The sequence below is a fragment of the Scardinius erythrophthalmus genome, assembly GCF_964197995.2.
Source record: "Scardinius erythrophthalmus genome assembly, chromosome: 10".
Taxonomy (NCBI): Eukaryota; Metazoa; Chordata; class Actinopteri; order Cypriniformes; family Leuciscidae; genus Scardinius; species Scardinius erythrophthalmus.
Window position 1 is genome coordinate 40,363,434 of NC_138230.1, and position 12,542 is coordinate 40,375,975.

The 12,542-nt window shown below is 40.0% G+C and overlaps 1 protein-coding gene across 2 annotated transcripts in view; it reads left to right on the top strand.

The window, feature by feature from the left end:
• The window catches only part of zmym4.1 (zinc finger MYM-type containing 4, tandem duplicate 1), a 35,920-nt gene that overhangs the window by 21,069 nt on the left and 2,309 nt on the right, over positions 1 to 12,542 (top strand). For both annotated transcript variants that reach the window (XM_081376702.1, XM_081376701.1), the window contains exons 10-26: positions 304 to 419; positions 506 to 730; positions 1,060 to 1,210; positions 1,338 to 1,513; positions 1,625 to 1,790; positions 1,873 to 2,025; positions 4,301 to 4,338; positions 4,466 to 4,610; positions 4,687 to 4,793; positions 5,287 to 5,458; positions 5,842 to 6,048; positions 6,440 to 6,543; positions 10,236 to 10,389; positions 10,593 to 10,744; positions 10,830 to 10,944; positions 11,022 to 11,261; positions 11,344 to 11,470. In XM_081376702.1, the coding sequence (XP_081232828.1) occupies positions 304 to 419; positions 506 to 730; positions 1,060 to 1,210; positions 1,338 to 1,513; positions 1,625 to 1,790; positions 1,873 to 2,025; positions 4,301 to 4,338; positions 4,466 to 4,610; positions 4,687 to 4,793; positions 5,287 to 5,458; positions 5,842 to 6,048; positions 6,440 to 6,543; positions 10,236 to 10,389; positions 10,593 to 10,744; positions 10,830 to 10,944; positions 11,022 to 11,261; positions 11,344 to 11,470 (2,548 nt within the window). The remainder of the gene's footprint in view (positions 1 to 303; positions 420 to 505; positions 731 to 1,059; positions 1,211 to 1,337; positions 1,514 to 1,624; positions 1,791 to 1,872; positions 2,026 to 4,300; positions 4,339 to 4,465; positions 4,611 to 4,686; positions 4,794 to 5,286; positions 5,459 to 5,841; positions 6,049 to 6,439; positions 6,544 to 10,235; positions 10,390 to 10,592; positions 10,745 to 10,829; positions 10,945 to 11,021; positions 11,262 to 11,343; positions 11,471 to 12,542) is intronic.

The following is a 12,542-nucleotide window of genomic DNA, read 5'->3' on the forward strand; positions in this document are numbered from 1 at the left end:
TTAAAGTTGGCAATTTATGTTCGCGATTGTGCTGCATTCACTCACAAAAATAAATGTTTTATATATTTACGGTAGGAAATTCACAAAATTTCTTCATGGAACATGATCTTTACTTAATATCCTAATGATTTTTGGCATAAAAGAAAAATCAATCATTTTGACCTATACAATGTATTGTTGGCTATTGCCACACATATATATAACTGTGTGGTTTTGTGATCAAGGGTCACATATTCACATTCTTAGTGGTCTTCTCTTTTGGAAAGTATATTCAAATGTCCTTTTGGTTTGCATTCAAACCAGGTGCTCCAGTGGAATGCAACAGCTGCAAGCTGAAACTAACTCCTCAGTATCATCTAGCCATGTCTGATGGAACCATCCAGAACTTCTGCTCCTTTTCCTGCGTAGTATCATATCAGGTAGAGTTTAGTGCTTTTACAGATCAGTCGGATTCAAAATGTGTCAAACTAGAGATTTCAATGTTTCACTTTTTGACTTTGTTCAGGATTCCTTCAGTAAGATAAAACCTAACAACCAGGTAAACTCCATAACCTCCACCACAAACACCACATCTACCCCAAAACCTGTTGCTCCCAAACCTGCTTCATCAGAGTCCAGCTCATCAACAACGACTAGCGCTCCCGGTGGTCCGGTGCAGACGGTCACCAAGATCCCCTGCTCTCAGTGTCTGAACTCATTCTTCCACAAGCCAGAACTGCTGGAGTTCAAGGTACTCCTGTTCACTACTGTAGACTGCAACTAATAAAATATATTTCACATAACTGGAGTTCATGGTTTTACAGGTGTAATGAATTCTTGGAATGACATGCAACAATTTGCATACATTTTTTTTCAAGATACACCGACAATTATTATTTTAAAGTCAATAACTGATATACTGGCCATTTATTAGGTCACAATCTAGAATCTATTGGCTGAAACTGATATGACTGCTGACATATCATGCATTGTAAAGTGTATAATTAACAATCTGATCAGTATTTGCTACTCGACAGTGACCATAAACCTAATTGGCTGCATGCTTTCCTGACCTTTCAGAGGAAAATGTACGCTTTCTGCAGTTCTGCTTGTGTTGAGGAGTTCAAACAGATCAACAACGTCATGGCTCGCTGCGAGTACTGCAAGATCGATAAAGTTGTTAAGGAGGTGAAAAGGATAAACAAGATTGACCGCTGTTTCTGCAGCGAGGGTATGTGCCAAGAGCAAAACTAAGATATTATTAGCATACCGTTTGTTTTCTTTTTGATTTGCACATGCATGTCTTAATACCAAGTTAATGTGATGTTATAATTATTTTTTTCTTCATCTCTGTACAGGATGCAAGTTACTTTATAAGCATGACCTGGTCAAGCGCTGGGGGAAGAAACACTGTCGCAACTGCTTCTACTGTAGTGGCTCCTCTCAGACTCTAGTCACTGAAGTTTTTGATAAAGTAGAGGAGGAGTTCTGTGGGAGCGTATGCTTACAACAACATACCTTATTAATGCGTAAGGTAATATTTGATCTCTTTTATTATTATTAATGAGAACTTCAACATTACACTTAAGACATTATGCCTTGGTTATGGCTTTCAATTAACTAACAGTGAGTACATTTCTGACAGGAAATAAAGTGCTCCATGTGCAGGCAGGCCAAGAAGATGAAAGAGACCGTGAAATGGCTGGGCGAGATTAAGCATTTCTGCAGCTTGCAATGCTTGATGTTCTTTTGCAGTCTGCAGGGCATCACTGGGCCAGTCAGACCTGCAAGCAAACCTCTGCCCACACAAGGTATGTCTACCTGGAGATATTTGTGGATTTTTTCCCCTCTGTGGCTTCTCTTTTGATATCTATTGATGATTGGTTTCCTCAGGGACAAGCCCAGCGCCGTCTCCAGCCCCTCAAGCTACAGTTAATCGCACATCACTGATCACTAAAGAGGCCACACCGGTCATCGCCAATGTTATATCACTCTCAAGTGCATCCAATGGACAGCCATGTGTTTTAGGAAACAGCGCTCTGCAAGGTGACTATCCTCTATCATCCCTGTACCATGAGGGATGCACCGTGTATATCGATACCAAAATGGTTATCGGGCGACATTAGATATTTATTTACTTATTTATTAGTCAATTATAAATATATTGATTTATTTTATTAAATTAGCAATTTAAATTAAAAGTCATTCAAATTTCAGGCCATAAAAAGTCTTATTTTTACTTATGAAAGGTCTTAAATTTTAGATGACACTTTGACTTAGATAGCATTTAGATATGTCTATCTAACTAGATGTACCGCATCGCGGTACAAAATATGACCGCCGCTCAGGCCTGCACTGGCTTTCCACAAAAATAAATGACGTGGAGTAATTTGGCTGTATTGCGTGTTTATGTATATACCTAAAAAAAGTAGGTGTGTGTGTGTGTGTGTGTGTGTGTGTGTGTGTGTGTGTGTGTGTGTGTGTGTGTGTGTGTGTGTGTGTGTGTGTGTGTGTGTGTGTGTGTGTGTGTGTGTGTGTGTGTGTGTGTGTGTGTGTGTGTGTGTGTGTGTGTGTGTGTGTGTGTGTGTGTGTGTGTGTGTGTGTGTGTGTGTGTGTGTGTGTCTGTGCGTGTATGTATGTGTGCGTACATGTGTGCGCGTGTGTGTTTGTGTGTGTGTGTCTGTGCATGTGGATTTGTATGTGTGTGTATGGGTGTGTGTCTGTGCGTGGATGTCAGTGTGTGTGCATGCTTGCGTTTGTTTGTATTCCTGCATGTATGTGTGTGACAGTATCATCCTAAACCAGCAACCCTTCGCTCAACCGCACCATCTACAGGCCGATGAGTGTACAGTCACTAAATGTGCACATAAATGAATTTATTTTATACCCCCCCCATGGATGAAATTCTACGAAACTTAGCAGAGGATACCCCCAGAGGATGTCAAGTTAATCATACACATGAAATATGGTGCAGTTCTGAACATCTCCACTGAAGATAGGGGCGATTAAAGCAGAATAATATTGCATTTTCATTTTTTATGGGAGGGGCGCAAATCACAAATGAGTGATTATGGCCTAGGTTGATGTGGGCCCTTAAGAGCAACATACCATAAAAAATTACCAAAAAAGAAAAATTTACGGGGGCCCCAGCGCAGGGGGGGAAGTGGCCCCCGGGAAACAAACAAAATTTTTCCGTAAAAGTCTAGTAGACCAACATACCATAAAAATGTCTTCATCCTCGGTGCCACGGTTCAGGTAGTTATTTAGGAAAAACTGCATTTTTTTGGGTTTGGGGGGGCCCAGCGCGGGGGGGAGTGGCCCCCGGGGACCAAACGAAATTTTTCCGTAGAAGTGTAGTGGGGCTACATGCCCACCAAATTTCATGTTCCCCAGTGCTTCGGTGTCCCTGGTATCGTTGACGAAAAATTTACGGGGGCCCCAGCGCGGGGGGGGGGGGGGAAGTGGCCCCCGGGGACCAAACGAAATTTTTCCGTAAAAGTCTAGTAGACCAACATACCATAAAAATTTCTTCATCCTCGGTGCCATGGTTCAGGTAGTTATTTAGGAAAAACTGCATTTTTTTGGGTTTGGGGGGGCCCAGCGCGGGGGGGGAGTGGCCCCCGGGGACCAAACGAAATTTTTCCGTAGAAGTGTAGTGGGGCTACATGCCCACCAAATTTCATGTTCCCCGGTGCTTCGGTGTCCCTGGTATCGTTGACGAAAAATTCAGTAAGGTGACGGGAAAAAAAAAAAAAAAAAACTTTGACAATCCCTATATGACCGCTTTCGCTAGCTACGCTAGCGGCGGTCATAATTAGCGTACGTATTAATTTTTATTATTCTACCTTTGTGGATTTGCTTGTTCACGTGACAATTTGCGTCATTCGTGGCAGTGTATAACATATAATGTCCATATATAGGTGAAAATGCCCCTGGAAATCAATTTAAGGTGGCAAATATTGCCCCTTAATAAAAATGTTAATTTCGGTCACTGCTGTGAACTGACCACTGCATAGAATATGAAAAATATGAATATCTGAGTCTGCTGTCAACAACAGGCCTAAACCAGCCATAGTACCAGTACAAAAACACAATCAGTAAAATATCATCTAATTATTATCAACAAAACTTTGAAAATATCGATATATATTTTTGAAAGGGTCAACATGAAAATACTTATCAGCTTATCTATATTTGTAAGAATTGTAATATTGGTGCCAAACACATTGCCAGTTACATACTTTTTTTTTTTTTTGCAAACTAAGCAACTAGTGAACTATTTTCTGTGTTATCCCTCACAATTACCTTTTTGCTTCCTCAGGCTCTATTCCAGCTGCTACTGCAAAAACTTCTGTAAATGTGAGTTTTTCACAATATCAATAGACTGTGACTGGTCATGTCAATTAAATCTAAATAAAAGCTGACGTTCCTCTTGAAATGTGTATAAAATCAACCACTGATCAGTCGTTATCTGTGTTGTCCCTAGGCGGCCAGCACACAGACAGACGTTGTAAAGACTTCTGCTCCACCACCCCGAATCCTGAAGAACAAGGCCCTACTCTGTAAACCCTTTTGTCAGAACAAAGGCACATCCTGTAAACCCAATGTCTGTGACATGAACACACAAACAGGTACTAGGAAGCACTGTTGCAGACATGTTTATAGTGGGCATTGCATGTGCTGACACTCATGTCGGTTGTCTTCTAGATGGACCTTCCGTGATAGTGCTTCCTGTGCCGGTGCCAGTGTATGTTCCGGTTCCCATGAATCTCTACACACAATACACTCCAAAGTCTGTGGGGTTACCGCTACCGGTGAGTATCTCTACCTCTTCCCATCCTCCTCGTTATTCCCTTTCCTTATCTTCATCTTTGAGTTTTGAAACTATTATACTTTTATATGTTTGCTACCAGAATCAATATGATGATTTATTTTGTTAACTGAAATAAAGCAAAAAAACTAACATAGCACTCTAAACTTAAATAAATGTTCATCACTCATAAAATGACAAATTTAAACTTAGACTTGTATTATGACTAAAATATCACTAGACTACTAAGAACATTGTTTTTTCTTATTATTATTGTTCTGGTTAGCTCATTAAAAAAAAAAAAATCTGAAACCACAAACTTTAGGGGGGAAAATACTAAAGATAATAGTGAAAACTAGACAAACTGAAACCTAAACTATTATAATTAAAGTAAGTTGCAGATCATATTTTAAATTTGAAGGCAACCTATAGACTCCCACCCCTGATTACACCCTTAGTATATACTTGAATCATCATGTGTCTGTCTGTTCATGCAGGTTCCAGTGCCCTTGTTCTTCCCCACGACTCTGGACAGCGCTGAGCGCATTGTGAAGACCATTCAGGAAATCAAAGAGAAGATCCCTGATGACCCTCTGGAGGCCGACCTCATCATGATGGCGGAGATGGTGGCTGAGGATACAGAGAGGGAGAAATGCATCACATCTGCTGGTAAGTTAGGGACAATTTGAAGGTTTTTAATATGGTTTTCATGCTTGAATGTTCAAAAACCACCTTATTTTTCACTTACATTGTTGCAGTTCCTCTCTTCCCAGTCTGTCAGTAACGCTCTGTTTAGTTCCTGTTTAAATAAAACCCCTCTTTCCGAAAAGCGCAATGTGCTCTGATTGGTTGGCTGGATCTGTGTGTTGTGATTGGTCAACCGCTTCAGGGAGTTCAGAAACAGTGCACACTGAAATAGAGAATAACTCCCTTTGGAGTGACTTTTTGCTTTGCTTTTTGCTTCGCTTTGTCTTCTGATCTAACTAACTTTTATATATACACATGCACACACATTTTCTTTTTGTTCATTAGCCTTTTGTTTTGTTATTCAGATCCGACTGAAAATATAATGGAGGACCTTGATCTGGAAGCCCTTTCCAACAATCTGAGTTGGGAGGAGGACTCTGTGTCTTCAGCTCAGACATGGGATCAACCCCCAGAGCCTGAAAGACCTCCTCCGCCCAGATCTGCCACACTGACCCCAGTCTCTACCTCAGCAGAAGAGCCACAGATGGACCTGGAGGCTGATTTCCCAGTCGGTAAGAGCTTTGACTGAGATTCAAAGTCTTAAAAGAACAAAAGACAAAGACAGAATCACTAACTGCTCTTGACTGAATAACTTTTGAAGTTTTAATAAGGATTAATCTGTATTTAACTTCATAATTTATGCAGTGAAGACTGTGAAAGGTTTGATAACTTTATTCAATTTCTGTATATTTTCTACCTGTTAAATCAAATATTTTAAATATAGACCTACTGTCTTTGTTTCTACATTAATTTGGAGATTAAATGTGACATTATTACAATATAAAAATATATTAAACGTTAATGTTAGGTGCGATCAATCTCTTTTAATTACAGAAAGTTACATTTTAAAAATAAAAATTGTAATCGATTGACAGCACTAATCTTTATCCTTTCACGTTTCAGAGAGCATCGAACTTTTCAGAGGGCAAACACAAAAGGAGGCGACGGATTCTGGCAAACGCAAATCTCGCAAGAGAGGACGTGATGGCCTCCCTCAGAAGAAACGGGTAAGAACAACTACTGTTGAATTATTCTCAATGTTTCACCAAAACGTTCAAACACTTTAACTATAGCAATGCAGGATAACTTTTATCTTATCACACTGAGGTGTATGACATAAATCAGTTTGTTTTTACTGCAATATTTTGAGAGCATTTTGTACTCGCGTTCTCTGTGTTAATTATTTTTCGATCTGTCTAACAGTCCTTTCTTAATACGGTATTAGATAGAGCTGTTATACATAGAAAGTAGACAGTATATGAAAGGGTATTAACGTATGGCGTGTGGTTGATGTCCAGTGTTGCTAGCTGAGCAGAAATGCATAATCATGTTTGGCTTGGTCCCCTTAAAGTTGCGTTGGATTTCTCCTTTCCGTGTTCGTAGAGTTAGTTTGTGGAGGACATATATAGGCTATAACCTGTTTACACAGCTTTCTTAAAAATGGCGGGTGCTGGTGTTTCAAGTGCGTTCGCCAATCAGCGTACACTAACGTCACTGGTAGTTCCTAGAGTGCTGTGAAGTAGGTGCTAAATTACTTCCTTCAAAAGGAGATCCTAGAACTAAAATCGTCCCTAGTACCTGTGTTGCGAACACACCAAAATCCGGGTACTTCCACCAATAGTTCTTGGAACTATGAAAAGGTTCCTCCGGTTTGAAAGCCCCTAATACGGCTCTTGTTCTGCTGCTGTCAAAGGATGCGTGGAACGCGAAGCAATAAAATTGAGCGAATTATCTCATAGTATTAATATCTGGATGAACTACAGCTGCTTAAAAGATTTTCGAATGCTAACAACGTTGCGTCCAAAACATTTTCGCTTTCAAAAAAGTGATTTTTTTTTTCTAAACCTGTTTCAATAAATTAGTATACATTACTATTCAAATAAAGCCTCTGGAGCTGATACTTAATTTAATATTAATGGCCGTTTAGTTTCTGACACACACTGTAAGCGGTAGACCAATCACAACAGACTGGGCCAATAAGGGCACTTTAAATCCGGTTAGTGTGGGGTGCTTAAACATTACTTACTGCAGATTTTGAACACATTTTGTCATTCCGTAAAAAGAAACTGAACACCCTTTTTGCGTTCACAAAAAAAAGTTGCGATTCACGGCCCTATTTCTCCTGCTCTACTAAAGGCCTGTTCACACCGGGACGACGTTTAAAGGTGCAGTGTGTGATTTTTAGCGGCATCTAGTGGTGAGATTTGCGAATTGCAATCGGTCAATAATTCGCGGCCTTTCCTTGAAATTTCAAACTCGAATGAGAGGCTACGGTGGCCGACGTAGGAAGCCGCGTCTTTTTCTGCTGCTTCTCATTCAAGTTAGTGATGAAACGCGTCTGTCTGTTCGCTGTCTGCTAAGGTAGAAACATGACGTCACGATATGGCAACCTTCATAGAAGGGGTGGCCGCGGTTATGTACATATAAATGACTCATTCTAAGGTAATAAAAACATAATGGTTCATTAAGTAAGGTCTTTATACACCACTGAAAACATAGTTATGGATCTTATATTGCATTTCTGTCAATAGATCCTCAGAAATATCACACATTGCACCTTTAACGCCTCGTGACTAAACAAAGGGCGCCAATGTGAGTGTGCACACCGGCGCGAAAAATGCCACGCGTAAAAGCGTCTTTTTTTTTTAAAACGCCTCGGGTTCGTTTTTTTGGTTTCCGCTTCAAAAACTATCCGACCAATGAGATTGGCGCTTTTGTTCACATGTCTGGAGCTTCTGAAGTTACAGTAAAACACAACTTGGGGGCGCTCAAACACAAAACGGTCTTGCCGAGCACATATACGTAATGGCAAAGAAGATATACACCAGGTAGCGTCTACACTGCCGGGAAGAAATAAGACGAGGAAGATGCAAGGCAAGATGAATGTAGAGCTGCTGGTCTCGTTGGTGTCGGAACATAAAAAAACTATGACAAACACGACAGCGACTACAAACATCTTGATAAAAAGAGAACTGTTATGGAGTGGTTTCTGTTTTACATTAAGCGCCATCTAATGTCAGGGAATGAATTTGCATGTTCACTCGGCTCATCGTCAGCGAAAATCGTTTGGGTGTGAACACAAAAAACGCGTTGAAAAACACCGATATTCGTCCCGGTGTGTAGGGCCCTTAAGGCCGTTTCATCCTCACGCACATTCGTATTGTGGAGTTGTCAAATCGTCAAGTCTCAAGCGCAGGACATCAAGGACAGAATTGGTTGAGGGACTTGACTCCGCAACTGAGACGGGACGTCGTGATTGCAATGGCAGCTGTAGTGGATCTGAGAAGCACTCACAAGGGGCTCGTGGAGGCCCACAGGGCTGTTGTGCTGCAGCTGAGAGAGGCACGTGACGACACGGAAGTTGAGGACTCGGCTCGACGGATCACGCACCCCAGCGGCAGACTGTACGAGTGTGGACGGTGTTACCCTGAGTAGCAACACAGATAGTCTGCAAACAACGCCACATTGCCACCCCGATCTTAAGTTCCATCCTCCCTTGAAGGTGCAGCTGGATCTTCTCTGTATGAGGAGTCAGAAGCGGCCGAATCGTGTAAGAGTGGGCATCCAATACAAACTGGGCTGGTGCGAGGGGCAGATTTGCATTGCCAGTGAACCTACAAAGCTTCATCATTAAGACTGTTTCCCAGAGGTTCCCTCGCATGAAACGCTGATGCAACAGCAGTAGACAACATCTAAAAACATAAATTTAAAAACCTGGTTTTGTCTTTCGTTAGGAACTCTTTAGATACTATTTAAACTGTTACGGTAACACTTTACAATAAGGTTCATTAGTTAATGTAAAACAATGAGCAATACATTTGTTACAGTATTTGTTAATCTTTGTTAATGTTAATTAATAAAAATACAGCTGTTCATTGTTTGTTCATGTTAGTTCACAGTGCATTAACTAATGTTAACAAATACAACCTTTGATTTTAATAACGTATTAGTAAATGTTGAAATTGATATTAACAAAGGTTAATAAGGCCTTCCTTCCTTGATGTTCTGCTAATTTGCACACGATTCTTTTGGTGGACTTGAAGTGTAGTGATAATGCTGGGTTATACTAATGGGTACAATAAGGTTCATTAGTTAACATTAGTTAATGTATTAACTAACATGATCTAACAATGAGCAACACATTTGTTACAGTATTTATTAATGTTAGTTAAAAAAAATTCCAGCTGTTCATTGATTTGTTCATGTTAGTTCACAGTGCATTAACTAATGTTAACAATGCAACATTTGATTTTAATAATGTATCAGTAAATGTTTAAATGAATATTTCGTAAGATTAATAAATCCTGTCGAAGTATTGTTCATTCTTAGTTCATGTTAACTGAGGTAGTTAAATAATGTTAACTAATGAAACTTATTGGTTCCTAGTGTTACCTACTAATGTTTTGAATAAGAAAGGCTACGGGTAGAGATAGGTTCAGGATTAGTGCCTAGTTATTTCTCGGTTATTATAGAATTACTGAAAAAGTACGTAGTATGTACATGAGCAATAGGGCTGTAAAATAAAGTGCTACTCAGTTGATGTTCAAATATACTCTTTAATTCAATACATTGGATAGATAACATGAAATTTGTAACTTTTAAAAATATTAATTTGTAGTTGTGGTAGTGTTTATAACTTTTATAATACTTTTATCACCATCACTGATTACATGTTTGACTATGTTTTATTTGTGTGTAGGGCCGCAAGAGTGCAGCAGTGGTTCCAGCCAAACCAGCTCTAGACAACTTCTCAAACCTCTCCAAACTGCAACATGAGTACGCAGTCAATGCCTGGAGAGACTGGGTGCGCTGGAGGAACGCCCAACCCAACATGGAGATTCCCAAATTTGGCTGTAGGTCTCAGTTTGCTTTATACCCAAAAGAAAGTTCCACAATGTAAAACAATTATACATAAAAGTGGCTTAACGTGTCTCACAAGTTATATATATTTTTGGACTATATGCATTCAGAGGGATTTGAACCATAAACTTTACCATTGCTTACATCATGCTTTACTAGTTAAGCTACACAATCTTCAACATGCCATCCTCCACAGCGCGTACTATGACAATAAAGGAGGACCTGTTGAAGTGTTGCACGGCTGAACTGAGCTACGGTCTCTGCAAGTTCATCTCTGAAGTTCGTCGACCCAACGGAGAGAAGTACAGCCCTGACAGCGTCTTTTACCTCTGCTTGGGCATCCAGCAGGTGAAACAAGACGAAATCACTCAAACTCAACACATTCAGTCATGTTGTATTTAGTTTAATTGGCTCTCGTCGATTATGTTTCCAGTTCCTGTTTGAGAACAATCGGATGGAGAACATCTTCTCGGATCTCTTCTACACCAAATTCTGCCATGAAATGACCAACTTACTCAAAGGATGGAAACCAACTATTTTACCCACTGGTGAGTATTTTAAGAAACTGACACGAGACTGGCTTGTTTCTCTGTTGTGCTACAAACGCCCGTGTGTGTTTGTGCAGGTTACGTTCATTCTCGTGTGGAGGAGGAGTATCTGTGGGACTGTAAGCAGCTGGGAGCGTTTTCACCCGGCGTGCTGCTCAACACGCTGCTCTATTTCTTCACCAAGTTCTTCAACTACAAGACAGTGGAGCAGCACCGTCGCCTCTCTTTCGGCCACATCGTCCGCTGCTCTCGAAGCAAGGGCAGCACCAAAGTGGCCTGTTTGCGTTTCTATCCCCCCAAAGATGACCCGAGCTCTGGTCAGTGGTCAGTCATACCGTCATAGCCTGATTGTGTGTTTTGTGTTCTTCTTGTGGTATCATTTGTTTTTGCTCAATGTAGATGGCGTCCCTGCAAAGAAAAGAAAGGAAGAGGAGGATGACAATGACACTATATATGAGATAAAGGAAAATTCTGAAAATCCTCTCCGCTGTCCTGTCAGGCTGTATGAATTCTATATCTCAAAATGGTATGTTCATTTGAAATTTGAAATTAGCTTATAAAGCTAATTTATATATGAGAGTTTAGATGCAAAAGCCTCTAAGTGCCATCTGAAATATTCTTCTAGAATGATCATTTTTATCAAGCTCATTTTTTTAAGTTCAGTAATTTCACTTAAATGGCAATTATTAGGTAATTTTCATTGCCATTTAAGTGAAATTACTGAACTTAAATATACAAACTTAATAAAAATGATCATTCTAGAAGAAAATTTCAGATGGCACTTGCATCTGAACTCTTCATATATATACTTACTTACTTACTTACAGGGTTTGACATTAACACCCTCCAAATGCGGGTGGATTTCAGCGGTGGCATGTTACTCCTATCAGCCACTTTGGAGGGTTGAATTTTATTCATAGTATTAGAATTATATTTATTATACATATTTTTTCAATTGTAGTCTTTTAAAATGCACCTGAAATAAACTAAGTGCAATGTAGCCTAGTTATCAAAAAATAAATCGATACATATCAATACTGAAATATCTGAAATGCTTCCAATACTCAATTTTTCGCAGAATAGATGCACGATACCAGCTGCACTTTCTCACTCTCTCATCTCTCCGACAGCGAGTCACGTACAAACCCTCCTCCCCTCACTCACTCGTTTCATTTGCTCCCGATGAACATTGTTGGTGTAATTTTGGCGTGGGATTGCACGTAATTTGACTAATTCTCGCAGATTTTGTGCTCACACCCAAAGTGTGCGCACATAAAGCCGCATCTCGGTACTAAATTGAGTTCTCTTTCACTGCTTATTGTGCTTAAACAGTCAAATACACACAAAATAATGTCAAAAAGCCAGTCTTGGCAAGTATTCACGTAAACACAGTCAGTTATGTTTTAAGTGTACGTAAACGGTTGAAAAAGAAAATGCATGTGTAACAGTATAATGGATCTGTGCATCAGGTCTTAGAGTGACAGCAGCCTTATATTCCTGCTGCCAAATTATGAGATATTAAAAATATCTATATGGCAGTTTTTCCCAGTGAAAATGATGAGTGGCTAGTAACTTTCAGGGCTCCAGACTAACTTTTT